This window comes from Amblyomma maculatum, chromosome 6 (assembly GCF_055883805.1).
Source record: "Amblyomma maculatum isolate TAMU_Amacu chromosome 6, ASM5588380v1, whole genome shotgun sequence".
NCBI classification, from domain to species: Eukaryota; Metazoa; Arthropoda; class Arachnida; order Ixodida; family Ixodidae; genus Amblyomma; species Amblyomma maculatum.
In genome coordinates, this window is record NC_139349.1 from 124,360,100 (window position 1) to 124,374,763 (window position 14,664).

The 14,664-nt window shown below is 47.9% G+C and overlaps 1 protein-coding gene across 1 annotated transcript in view; it reads left to right on the top strand.

Moving 5' to 3' along the window:
• LOC146186706 (uncharacterized) overlaps positions 1–14,664 on the top strand; it is an 83,287-nt gene that overhangs the window by 7,024 nt on the left and 61,599 nt on the right. Inside the window, exon 2 of the mRNA XM_084605722.1 lies at positions 14,397–14,554. Within this exon, the coding sequence (XP_084461848.1) occupies positions 14,397–14,554 (158 nt within the window). The remainder of the gene's footprint in view (positions 1–14,396; positions 14,555–14,664) is intronic.

A 14,664-nucleotide genomic window follows, 5' to 3' on the forward strand; every position in this document is an offset into this window, starting at 1 on the left:
CAGTTTTCTCGCTCCAGATCAACGCGCCAAGGTCATCGACTTGCTGAACCGATTCCGAGCTTCCTTTGACATCCAGCAGCTATCCCTGGGTCGTACATCAGCGGTTGCCCACCACATCTATACCGGTCCGCACGCCCCATTACGACAACGTCCTTATCGTGTATCAGCCGCAGAGCGCCGCATTATTGATCAGAAAGTCCACGAAATGCTCAGTAAGGGCGTCATTCAGCCTTACAGTAGCCTTTGGGCATCCCCCTACTACCGCCGCCCTAATGCGATCACACGAAAGGACGTCTATCCGCAAGTTCCAATGGCTGAGGACGATCACCCCAAGGCAACATTTGTCACTCCCGACGGGCTCTATGAGTTCAGCGCCATGCCGTAGTGTAACGCGCCCGCCACCTTTTAACGCATGATGGACAATATTGTCCGCGGTTTGAAGTGGCACACATGTCTCTGCTACTTGGATGATATCGTCGTATTTTCATCAGACTTCGCGACCCACCTAACTCACCTTGAAACTGCCTTGCAATGTCTTAGCGACGCCGGTCTGCAGCTCAATCTGAAAAAGTGCCATTTCGCCGCTCGCCATCTCACAATTTAGAGCATCCGTCTCCAAGTATGGCATCCTTCTTGATCCGTCTAAACTCCGCGCTGTCGCTGAGTTCCAGAAGCCAAAATCTATCAAGCAATTACGTAGGTTTATAGGCTTACGCTTCTCTTTTAGGCGTTTCGTAAAAACTTTGCGACCATCATCGCCCCTCTGACGCGACTTCTCAGCGCTCACAAAGATGTTTCTGCTTGGTCGCCGGCTTGAGATACTGCTTTTACGTAATTGCGCACGATACTTACCTCACACCCCGCATTGCGCCATTTTACCCCGCCTGCTCCTGCCGAACTACACACCAATGCCAGCGACGCCGGCCTCGGCCCTGTTTTTGTCCGACGAAAACCCGGTGTTGATAAATACGTTGTGGCGTACGCAAGTCGAACGTTGTCCAAGGCCGAGACCAACTACTCAGTGACAGAAAAGGAATGCTTGGCTATTGTTTGGGTGCTTCAGAAATTTCGGCCATACTTGTATGGGTGCCCTTTCGATGTTGTTACAGACCACCACGCTTTGTGCTGGTTATCTTCATTAAAAGACCTCACCGGCCGCCTCGCCAGCTGGTCGCTCAGACTGCTAGAGTAATATGATATGTGAGTTATCCATCGTACATGGCACAAGCACTCCGCCGCAGTCGTTTTATCTCGTTCGCCGGTGCCTCCTGACGCTTTTTTTGTCCTCTGCACCCGGCTCCGCCTTGTCTTCTCTGTCCATCGACAACATGCCATCAGAACAGCGCAAGGATCCGTGGATAACATTACTAATCGACATTCTTACGAACTCGTCAATTGCACCGGCTCCTCGCACCCTTCGTCGTCAAGCGCAGCATTTCGCCCTTCGTGACCGTCTCCTCTATCAACGCAATTATATGCCAGATGGCCGTAAGTGGCTGCTAGTCGTACCTCGCCACCTCCATAGCGATATCCGCGCATCTTGTTATAACGATCCACATTGTGGCCATGTGGATGTATTTAAGACTTATGAACGGTTGCGACAGCGTTTTTAATGGTGCGGTATGTATACCTTCGTCAGTAAGTATGTGCGTTCGTGCATCAATTGCCAGCATCGGAAGCCTCCTCCTCTTCATCAGCCGGTTCTACTACAGCATCTTCCGTGCCCATACCGACCATTCGATCATGTTGTCATCGATTTGTATGGACCTCTGCCATATACACCTGCAGGGAATTGTTGGATCATTGTGGCCGTCGATCACCTTACTCGCTATGCGGCGACAGCAGCACTTCAGGATGCCACCGTACCCAATAAATATCGCGTCCTTTCTTCTTCATCATTTCGGTCTGCGGCACGGGGCCCCTCGTGAACTTCTAAGTTATCGAGGCAAATCTTTCCTATTCGAGGTTGTCGAAGGGCTCCTACGTGAATGTCAGCCACCGGACAGCCAGCGTGTACCGCCCGCAAACCAACGCCCTTATAAAACGCTTCAACCGCACACTCGGTTACGCGATGTCCAAGTACATCGCCTCCGACCACTCCGATTGGGACAAGTTTCTCCCATTTATAACCTCTGCCTACAATACCGTCGTTCAAGCAACTACCGGATTCTCGCCATTTTTTCTGCTGTACGGGCGTGAACCTTCGTCTCCACTCGACACCATGCTCCCTTACCGTCCTAATATCTCAGAGTTTACATCACTTTCAGCAGCTGCCAGGCACGCTGAAGAATGTCGCAAGCTGGCCCGCTCGCTTACTTCGGAAGAGCAAGCCCAGAAGAAAGCGCAGAGCAACCGCAGCCACTCTCTGCCCCAATTCTCTTCTGGGTCTCACGTTTGGCTCTGGGTCCCTTCGATACCACCAGGTCTAACCAACAAGTTTACTGCCAAGTACCACGGACCCCATCTAGTGCTCCAACAGACTTCTCCCGTCAATTACCTTGTTCAACAGCTAGCCGCTTCTACCAGCCTTCGCCGCCGTGGGCGTGAGATTGTTCACGCCGACCGCTTGAAGCCTTATTACGATCCAGCTATTCTTTCGTCTCCTTGAGTCGCCAGGATGCCTCTTCTTTTCTGCGGGGGCCAGATTGTAAGGAAGTTACAACTGAGCGGACAGATAGCCGAGAGACAGGAAGAGGAAGTGCCTTTGCAGACCAGCTTACTCCAAGTTAAGCCACCACCGCTCCGGTTCTGTTCGCTACCAGTGCCTAGATCCTCGCTTAACAGTCCCAATTGTTCATTTTCTTGCATTCAGCGCAATGCTCGGCCAAGAACCCTTTTTCAATTTACCCAACATTCGATTTGTACTCTCGTGCTCTTTGATTAAAACATCTGCGGGTTGGACTATGTAAACTTTCCAAAACTCAGAGATATGCTGTTCACCACTCCAGAAACACATTTCTTGAACTTTCTGTCCAGTTTGAAGGTGCAGGGAATGCTTATTATCCTTCATCTCACACAAATTTTGAGTTTGTAAAAGGCAAAAAAAAAAACGATGTTGATGCCACCTTTCTTCGAAATTCTCTTGACGGTGTGCGACAACTTAGGTATATATGAGATTACGTGGGCATTCTTTTACTGCTCCGCCTTTACCCTTGCTCCCGGTCTTCATTTTTTGCAACAATATCTGACACACACTCGAAATGACATGCTGAAGTTGACATCGAAACCTTGCTTGAAATTTGTGATCGCATAACTTGCCTGAGGCCGACGCGATGCACAACGTAAGGATGCCTAACATCGAATTAGCGCTGTTATATGGAAGCAGCGCTTTTGTAGACCTCGGTTTAAAGGACCAAAAAACACCTTGTTCGCCAATGTGCAAAACAAAGTGCCGGAACGGAAGCTGCCCCACTAGTGGAAGCCCACTGGTGAGCGTGAGTCCACCGGAAGCAAAAGAAAAGACGCCACATGTAGCGCCCCTCGCGCCGCCCTCTTGTCTCAAGCCACGGCACGGCGCTGGACAAAGAGGAGGTGCGCACAAGGCACCTCAGCGCGAGCAGCGCAATAAAAAACACTTCAAACCCGAACACTCTTGAACGCTGTTGGAGCTGGTTATGCCTCTTATTTGCTTCAACATATTTGGTGGCTCGGCATCGGCCACGCAAACCCGCCCTCCTACACGAACTCTGCTGGCTCTTCCAGCCCTCCTACCGCCGGCAAAACACCCCAGGAAAATCGGCATAACGACGCTCCGTTGGCCGCGTTTCAACCAGTCAACCTGCCACCATTTTGGCCCACCAACCCTCGTTCCTGGCTACTCCAGGTGGATGCGCATTTCCCCTTGTGGCGTATGACTAGCCAGGAGACCAAGTTCCCCAATTCTCGCGTCCTCACTGCCTACTGACGTCGCCGAGATATTAGTGGACATTATCGCCTCGCCAGACATGGTCCGAACTTTTGACACTTTGAAGTCGTCTCTCGTTGCCCTATAATCAGCCTCCGAGCGCAGCCGTCTCCAGCCAACTCCCGCAGCTCCATCACCGCTACAGAACTCAGTAATAGCCGTCATTCGAAGCTCCTCTTTTGCATGCGACAGCTGCTTGGAGACTCCCCCTTTGGGGCGGACAGTTTACCGCGGTAGGTGTTTCTCCAGCGACTTCTCCATGCATGGTCCTCGTCCTCGCGGCAGCGGGTGATGTCACTCTGGACAAGGTCGTCGAACTCGCGGACGGTGTTGCTAATTACTCAAGGCACGCCAGCGTCAGAGCGGTGAACGCTCCGCCTTCCACTACTACGACAGCCTTTCAGCTTGTGAGCATAGAAGAGCGACAGAATGCTTTAGCCAGGCTGCTTGATGACCTCGCGCCCATGCCATGGCGTTCTCCGCCGAGTTCCAGTACTGCCAGCATAACCAGGCACTACCGCCCTCGCCGGAAGTCCAACCATCCAAAGCGCGGCGATGCTCCTAATCCTCGGCTGTTTTTTCGGCAGCTCTGCCCGCAACAGCACGCACACATGCTCCTGGTCGGGAAATGCTGCGACCGGTCACTGACGGCAGAAAGTGGTACTGCTGGACGGACATGCCTCCTAGTTCATGTTTCAGACAATATCATTGACGCTCGCTTCCTAGTTGACACGAGAGCACAGGTTACTGTAATACGCAGAGCTCGGACAGATCGCCGTCGCAACGAACCGACCCCCCCCCCTCCAAGCCATAAACAACTCCCCCATCCGCAAGTATGGCCAACGGTCTCTTAGACTTAACCGCGGATTGTTGTTGACGTTCAACTGGATTTTCATCATCGCCGATGTCTCGCAAGCTATTCTTGGTGGTGATTTCCACAGTTGCTTCAATCTCTCTGTCGATATGCAGATACATCGCCTCATCGATCTTGGCACCAAACTCTTAGTCAGCGGGGCACTCCCCACCTCTTCGGCGACAAGTCTTGGAGCTCTCGTTGCTGCTTCGCTGGACGGGAAAAGTCTTGTTGTTCCGAACATCACGAAGCCGCATATCAAAGTCATCCGTGAAACACTCGATCAGCCACCACATCATGAAGTCTGGACACTACGTGTTTGCTCGCCCTCGCCGCCTGTCTGGAGAACGCCTCGCTGTCGCTCGCCATGCGTTTGAACACATGCTTGAACTCGGTACTGTGCACCCTTCCTCTAGCAACAGGGCATCGCCCCTCCGCGTCGTTCCAAAGAAAGATCCGGGCGGCCGGAGGCCATGTGGAGACTAATGTGCCCTCAATGCTCACACCTTATGAGACCGGTATCGACTTCCTCACATACAGGAATTCTGATCAAATATGGCTGGTTGCGCGATCTTCTCTAAGATTAACTTGATGAATCCAGTAGAGATTTTTGTTGATCTAGTTGATACATGCTATAAATGCGCTAAGCGCTTGTCCGTGTCACTTCCTTGTGTTCTGGTATTGTAAACGCTTCTTTATTTTATGACTTAGGGAAGGCTTATCATCAAATCTCCGTGGAGCGAGGCCTCTACTTCGTTTTCTCCTAACTCGATGATGTCGTCGCAAGCTCCTCCGAGGATAAGCACGCAGCTCACCTGCAGCGCCCGTGTCCGTGTTTCTTTTCTTCCGTGTTGCGTCCCGTTCCATGCACTGTTTTATTTCATTATGCAGTACCAACTAACCCGGCATCTTGCACTTCTGCTCTTCCAACGCCTTGATGAATACCGCCTCGTTATCAATCCGGTCAAGTGCCTTTTAGGCGTCGCTACAATTGAGTTTCTAGGCCATCTTGTCACTCCATAAGTTATCCGGCTTCTTGACAGCAAAGCAAAGGCTGTTCTAGATTTTCCATCCCCTACATCACTTTAGAAGCTCATATTCTTATTGGGCCTTCTAAACTTTCACCGCCGCTTTCTCCCCAAGTGTGCCAATTTCCTAAGGCCTCTATCCGACCTGCCTGCCAAAAAGATCCAGCTGCACCACTTGAGTGTACTGAAGCCACTGCAGCTGCATTCGGTGCTACGACAAAGGCACTCGCAAATGCCACTTTGCGAATACATCCCGTTCCTGACGCTCCCTTGCGTCTTGTCACTGATGCATCCAGCATTGCAATCGGCGCAGTACTTAAGCAGAACGTCTCCAGCTAGCAGCCTCTCGTTTTTTGCCACAAAAGCTAAAGCCACCTGAGGCTAAATACGGCATCTGCAGTCGAGAATTCCTCGCGGTGTACTCCGCCATAAAGAATTTCCGCCGCATCCTGGAGGGTCGGGACTTTCACGTCATCACAGTCTATAAATTGCCTATACTGAACGCGAGATTTGCCAACATTCCTTTGTCTTAGAGTTTACAGTGCATCTTCGTCACGTCCATAAACCGGAAAATGCTGCTGTGGATGCACTTTCCCATGTCGGTGCCATGACGTCCGACTCACCAGTGGACATGGAGGAGTCAGCAGCCGAAAAGCGCAACGACCTACTGCTGCATCGCCTTCGTTCCTCGCCCGCGTCCATGTCCTTCGCTGAATGTAAGCTGCCATTTTCCTTTACATTGAAAACGTGTGAGACATCCACTGTTGTTACGCGCCCTTAGGTACCTTTGGCTTTCCTTGCTCCATATTTGACAATCTGCACCACATGAGCCACCCTGGTATTTGTGCCACATAGAAGGCGGTTACATCGCGCTTCCTTTAGCCGACCTTGAATGCCGATGTCCGTGGCTTGGCACGAACCTGCCTTCAATGTCAGCCTGTTAAAGTTCAACGGCATACCGTCATGCCTGCCTCTCCTCTTTGGCATCCCAGTGCGAGGTGCTCCCACTTCGACATATACATTGTGCACCTATTCCGTCATCACGTGGGGCCTCGTACCTGCTCACATGTGTGGATCGCTTCACCCGTAGGCCCGAGGTTATACCCATTTCTGGCACTACGGCAGAGACAGTTGCTACGGCCTTCATGGTCGATTGCGTGACTCGTTTCGTCTGCCCGTCTGTCGTCGCCACCGACCGCGGCCGCCAGTTTTATTCGCCCCTGTTCACCACCCTTGCCAACATCCCCGGCGTCCACCACATTCATACGACCGCCTACCATCCTTCGGCAATAGGTATGATAGAACATCTTCATCGCCAACTCAAGATTGCCCTTACCACATATCAACCGAAGGAGTGCTGGTCTGGCCGTACTTCCCACGTCCTTCTGGGCATCCGCTCAGCACTGAAGGCTGACCTTGGCTGATCTGCTGAGCTGTTTATGTCGTTCCCCTGCGACTACCTGGGAAATTCTCTCCTTCGTCCGCTTTGTTCACAATGATGCTTCACCCTACCTCCGGGACCGCCGGAACATATTTTGACACATCACACCGGTCATCCCTGCTACTCATCACCCTCAATCCGTTTTTTTTTAGCGAGGATCTGACTCCTGCAGTCATGCTTTCGTTCGCCGTGACCGCGTCCGTCCTCCCCTAACACCGACCTACAACAGACCATTCCGCGTGGTCCAGTGTGCGATGAAGACATTCACCCTAGACATCAACGGTTGAGATAATGTGTCTGTTGACAGGCTGAAACCTGCTTATATTACCACTCCTCCAACCGTGACCCCTCCACACACTCTCGCTTAGACTCTGCCGACTCTGCTACAAAACTAGTCCGCTGCATGGGCAGATCCCTTGGCTTCCTCTTCATGGTTGGAGCCATGTAGCAGCCATCGCGCCGCGTTCTTATCACAAAGCTCGGCACGGTAGTGAACAAAGAGGTTGGCACTAGGCGCCTTAGCGCGAACAGCGCAATAAAAAAACACTTCGAAGCAGAACGCTGTTGGTGCTGGTTATTCCTCGTTTTAGCTCCGATAGACATCACCGTAGCGGCAGTCTAAGAGCTTACCGTTCCCAGGAACACTCACGAAAACCAAATAGTCAGCGACGAATATATACGTACATGTCAGACTCAGATCTTCAATTGCCCTTTTAAGCGCCTGTCAAACGATGACGGAAAAATACCACTTGAGCCGCAGCTATGCTGGAATGCATATAGATGCCACCTTTTTGATTAGAATACTGCCTATTGTTGTGGATAGCTGAAGCCTTCAGATAAAAATGCAAAATTTGTCGGAAATTGCCTAAATTTGTGACTAATGGCGTTCTGAAACCGCAGTTCCCCGTGAAACTCAGCGCTTTTTCTGATGGCAGCGAACACAGATTCGTGTGGAATCGAATAAAACATGTAACATATCTCTATGTCTATTGAAAAGGCTACCTTCGGCATTGGCACCCCCTTTCCATCTACTCAATAACTTAAATTGAGCTGCGAACAAGGAACCAGTCGTTTTCTCGAAGCAGGTTAAGATTTTTTGAAGAAATTTTACAACCTTCCGCTGCCAGCATTTGCTCTCATACAGGATGAAACAAGATACCTTTAATTTGTGTTTTTCCTGTTGTAAATATTTCAAGGCTTCCAGTGATACAATCTTTCAAGGCTTTGCTCAATCGTAACAATTTCAACTGCTTTAGAAGCTGCACAGCTTCCTGTTTCCATATCTTGGGGTAGTGCTTCACTGGCGGCATATTCTTTGCCACAGATTCCAGTGTTTCTTTCTGCAACAGGCGTTGCGGTAGACCTATAAAGCCCCTTTTCTGCCTGAGTGGATGATCGTAAGTTTAAACGCCTTCATAAAATTGACTACCTTCTTCAGCGGAAGCTTCACCGTAGCCTGGTCAAATCGAATGACAGTAGATGGATTCTACCCCTTTGCCGTTGATCTTTTTCTTGACACATTTGGTACCACTCTCCCAGCTCTTCCCTTGTTTTAAAAGCTTTCAGCCACTTCCTAACGTGACGCGTGAATCTACTGTCACCAGCTCTCTTAGCCCCGTGATGTCTTCCTATGCAAAGAGGAGTACTCAAACTGCGATACAAATTTTCGACTCGTGGTTCCCGAGAGCCACCGCTCGTGCATTTTGCGCACCATGCGCAACGAACCCCACTTTTGGTCACCTAGGCTCTGCAGGTACGCTCCACCGTATCCGCGACCGCTTTTATTGGCCGAATATGCGATAGACGACTGAGCAATATGGGACGAGCTGCACAGTGATAGAGGCACAAACTCCCTACGTTCACATAACAGTGTCTGCTCTATCCTGTGACTTCAGTACGAGGTGCCTTCGAAAAAGTCGGAATCGACATTTCGTGTCGCATTCCGGAGTCTTCATGTGGCAATGGTTAATTCGTAGGCTGTGCTTCTCGCTACTGCGAAATGGCCGCTCGTCCTTGTGCTACCACTCACCACGTGTCCCTGGTCTTACTCAGCTCTGCCACTTAGCGCCATTGGCCTTCGCGAGTGGTCATCACTGAGCGAGGTCGCCAGATTACGGCACATGGAACAGCTTCTTCGTTTGTGCGCGTGGCGTTTTAGACACTGGACCCCGAGCCACATTCAAGCCATGCGTAAAATGCTCTTTAAGTGCATCGCTTCAGACCACAAGAACTGGGATGCCAACCTGTCATATTTACCTTTTGCCCTTGAAACTGGAACACTTTATGCATGTGGTATTCGGTAGTCTCTGTACACCGTTTTTGTGTAATCTGTACAAGGCAAACCGCGCATCGCCGAAACTCTTTGGCGGGCTGGAGAAGCTCACCTTCTCGCTACTTTCTGAATCTTGCTTCACAAAAGCAGTGGAAAGCTTCGTATCACATGCCGTCTCTTCATCTTTCTTTTGACCCTGTAGACTTGATGTGGCTTTGAAGGGCACTCTGGAAGCACAGCTTAGCGCAACAATATTGGCGCATCATGTTGCCCTTTGTGTATTCATCAAATGCTTCAGCGAACTGAACTACAGAATAGCATTCTGCCTGCACGTGCTGGTCTCTGCCACAACTGATATTGCCCATATTGCCAGATGAAGCCTTGTCAATAAGTGGAGGCGACCTACACTTCAGCCAATGGGCTCCAGCTGTCCAGCAGGAATATGTAGCAGTCCTAAAGACGAAGTACAAAAGAGGAGCGCAGGGAACGGACAAAGTTGTTGAACTGAACTCCCGTGTTGTACGCGCAGCCATTAACCTGCTTAGCGCTGTGCCTTCTATAGCAGTCATCGGCAATACAACGTAGCCCGCAAAAATGTCCATGTTTAGCAATGAGAATGTCTGTACTTGTTGAAATATATACGCCCCATAAAATGCAATATAAAACTTCTGTTTTTTTAACTCTTCCGATTAGGACACCTTCTCTTTAATATTCAGTTTTTCTTATTTTTTTGCTTTGATAGTGCATGGCAACCTGCCAGCAATAATGAAGCAGCAGTCAGCGCATGTTTCTACTTTAAAAGCCACCAGGAATGCGCGCAGCAACCATAACAAATAGTATTCAATGCTGCTTGCGTTCGTAGGCTCAGTGCTTTAAATAGATATTTCAGTTTGCATTAGCTGTGGAAATGTTGCGTTATTTGACTCGAGATAAAATGTGGAGCGACAGCCAGTGGGATGCAGTTTGTGCCATAAGGAAAATAAGAATCGACGCACATATCGTTATAGTGTGGCTAGCATATGATGTCTAAAAAAAAGTTCAATCACTGTTCATTGGTTTCAGGAGCACCCATGTTTTGCAGTTGTAGAGGGGCTAACAACCTTTGATATTTACAAAAGGGGAGCATGCATGGGAAGAGCTTCGTATCAGTGAACTTCGTTTAACTTTCCGAACCTATTTGAGTAAAAAAACAGCAATTTCTCTGCGGTTTCGCGTATATTTCAGCAATGCCGCTTGTGTAGACGTAGCGCTAAATATCCAGATCGTTCGGCGCCAATATTTTCTTTTGTGTTCACTGCATCACATCCAGAACAGTACCGCACCTAGGACACGCCGGTGTAAAGTTGTTTGCAAGCACTAGTAAATAGCTAGGGTATATCGATCGCAATCAACCTATTTATTCGTGCTCCTTACCTTTTGTTCACTTCTCGAGGGTGTACACTATGTTTTCTTTCTAAACGGTTACAATTCTTGAGCGAAATTCGCCCCCTGCCTATGTATGTGGGATGCTTGTTGCCAGTTTACGAAGTCATATTCTAAGTCAGCGTCCACCCTTCTGACATATTTTGTCTTCTTTTTACCATTAAATACACATAGTTGTCTCGCTTCTTTCTGAAGAAAAAAAAACGTGTGCTAGGATCACGAAACAAGCTGTAGCAATATTTTTTCTACACTCAAGATTGGGTCCCCTTCAGGCGCTTTTCGTCCTGAGAATTGAAAGTTCGCAATTATTTTAGAAATGGCACTGACCACATCATGTGGTCTTTTGGAACGACAAGCCCAAAAACTGCACCTGTACGGAGACAAACCCAATCAGCATCTTTTAGATGTAAATTTCAGAAGTGTCAGGCCAAGAAAATAGACCCGAGATGGACATCAAAAACAGAAGCAGACAAAGTATTCAAAGCAGTGAGGGAAAAAATTATAACAGACCGGCATTATAATGCTGCCGGGTTCATGTTGTTATTGGTGCTAGCGATGGTAAAATAAAATGTGACCACTGACAGATTCTGACATAGCTAGTATTTGGCTTTATGCACTCTGAAAACCATCGTTGTGATGCCTCCCTTTCTCATCGCGTTACTGAAGTGGAAATCAATTCGTCGAATCTTCACTACGTCCCGCCAGCTATTTTCTTTTCTAAAGTAATATTAATAGTACCGTCGTGAGGCACATCTGACATCATACATTGTAGTGTCTGTGAGACTGCTCCAATGATTCGAAGCTGGTAATTTTCTACCACTTAAACGCAGAGGGTGCGAAACAAATAGCTCTTCGAACTTCTAGGGAGAGGGAAAAAGGCCGGGATGTTTCTTCCTGTGACCTGTGATACAAAAACACAAGGCTGCTAAAAACTTAGTTATTAAATAGTCGGCAATATTTAGAGTGTTGCGACGCCGGTAGGGCCGGAGCCGAAGGTAGCGAAGGCCAGCGAGGCGAGGCGATAAGGCACCACGGAAGCAAGGAGCTTTGTAAATTTATTTACTTGATGATAGATTTCAGCTAAAGTCTCCCAATGTCCCCAGCAATGTTTGATCTATTTTTATACACTGCCTTGTCCCTCAGTACCTAGATAGGCAATCCTTTGTCCTTGACCACTGGGCAATAGAAGATCAACAATTGGCGTTTTTGCACACAGCACCATAAGAAACCGGCTTCTGGATTCTTTCACGTAGGCCAGGGCACGTCGACGATTACGTCACCATATTCCCATGGGTAGACTGGTTTCCTGACACCGCGGTAGCGAGGGTATCATATTGTCGGCGCATCTGTTCTCTCAGGCGTACTATTGGTAACTGTAAACCGACCCCAATGCTGGGCCGGTGATGCATGCATCTTTCCTCCACCGCTGCCCTTGAGAGGAGCGTGGGCAGTCTCTCGCAGCGTTAGCTGCACCTGGGTATCCGATGCCACGCGAGTTTGTTGCTTCGCGCAGGGCCTTGATGCGGAACCGCCGTCATCGAGGCAGACCTGTTGCTATGTCCAGGTTTATATATGCTTATTCAAGTGCCCCTGGCGACGAAGACACGCTGGCGCATTCACCGACGTGACGATACAAATATCACAAGAGGCACTGAAAGCAACACAACAAACATGGCTTAGTACGAAGGAGAATTAAGCTAAAGAGAGTTATTGGGTAGTTTTCGCACCAAATCTGATCAGGAAATCTTCATTAACCAAAGCCAACCTTGCGAATATTTAAAAATGAGTTGTGGTTTAACCCCCATAAAACCGCTAAATGCATGCTAAAGACAGTAAAGGGATCGTGGTTGCTCTTCATGCTAGTGTATTCTCAACAGTACGGCGAAGCACAGTTAGTTCATATTACTGCACCACCCGAATACTAATATGAACTGGTTATCTGATAGAGATGTTACCCAACAGTACACACCTTCTCTCGTATGTTGAATGTCAACTCAAATATCAGACCCAATGTAAAAGTAAAGAGATTTGCACAATGTTGGACAATGTCCTCCCATACTCTGGAGAGACAAATAGAATACTTTGCAAAACATGACATAGTTAATGACCCCCTCCTGCCAGGCGACCTCACCAAGATCAGCTTCAAGCTCAGGAGATGCATTCCTTCGTGGTAAGCACGGCTCTAGTATTTTGAAGCGGTAATCATGTCTATCAATTCAGACAATGTTTGCTTCTTATATTTGGAGATGCTGTTTACAACGAAAGTTTCGTTACAGTTGAGGTATATGGGCGGCTATACTTCTTTCTAAGTTGAAGGCAATGTCTAGTCAATTCTCTTGGTTATGAGACTCTCGGACCCAAAATTGTACATAACGCAAGATTTCCAGGGAGCATTTACGACGCTGAGTCTTAGATGTGTAACCCAGCATGTGATGAAGACATCTGCGAATTTCCGCGGTTTACTCGAGCCGGCTATTCCCTTACGTATGTGATACGTATTCTGTTAATGAAAGGACAGAACCCTTGCCCTTCCTTAAAAGGCCACGCATCATCAACTTCAAACAATTGCTCTTGGTACTACTTTCTCTGTGTTACTACATTATCTACCCGTATGTGCTATCCATGTTATGAAAATATCCTTAAGGCACTTTCCAAAAGGTGACAAGCATATACATTTGAAAGTGCTCTAATATTAAGGACCAGGCAATATTTTTATTATCATCCTTGCACTTAGCGCATGACATCTTGATGTGTAGGATGTCTTACGGTGTTCATAGCGTCATGTTCAATTCTAGTTTAAAAATACCGTATAAGTTTTATTTTATTATCCATTTCTCTATTGACATGCTTGACAGAGGAAAATATCAAGAATGGTTCCTTTCTTCTTCTTTGCTGAGAGGAACATTTATGACTCAATATTAGCTTTTAGGATATTTATTAGAATGACATCTAAAGGAGTGTAAAGCATTTTTTTCTTTGCGAAAAGCGCGCGTTAGTTGTCATACTGTGAAATAGTTGAAGGCCAGTGCGTCACAAAGGTAAATAACAAAGATAGCTGTTGCAGCAAACAAAAGCAGTAAACACAGCAGTGTATTTTATGTTGAATTGTCGAAACCTACTATCATCAATGGCTGGCCACAGTAAAACAATTGCAGTGCAAATTGCAATTTTGTGTGGTCGGCTGCCATATTGTAACCTTTGTAAAAACGCGTGTGAAGGCCGCAGAGCCGGTAACATAACGAGCCCGTCTCACTTCTCCACTTTGACTACTGCACGCTCCATTAAATATATTAAGTATAAACCTGCCCGGTTATATATGCGCCAAAGAATATCACCGCCAGTATTAGTGGGAATTTAGGAGAATATGATGTGATTAGCAAGAGAAGACATCACAGCTTCACAACAAAGAATGCCAATTGGGATTACAATGGCTCATATTTCAAAAATATCTCATGAATTCTTTAACTCTCTTCCAGGTTTTAGCAGAGGATCGTAAATTTCGTTTAGTATTCATGACTATCACAGTGACTGAAGCTGCCTATCGCTGCGTTACAACTACTACTATAGCAAAAGATGACAGTAAACACCAAGTTACAGAGCACGTGGAATTCACGGCATCCTGTTTAGAAAATTGGTAAGCTGCATTGGATCAATATTCCTAAATTTGTTACTGAAATATTTCATCCCACATAACGTTCTGTAACATGGGCAAACATCGATTATGCTCTAAAGTACGGTGGTCGC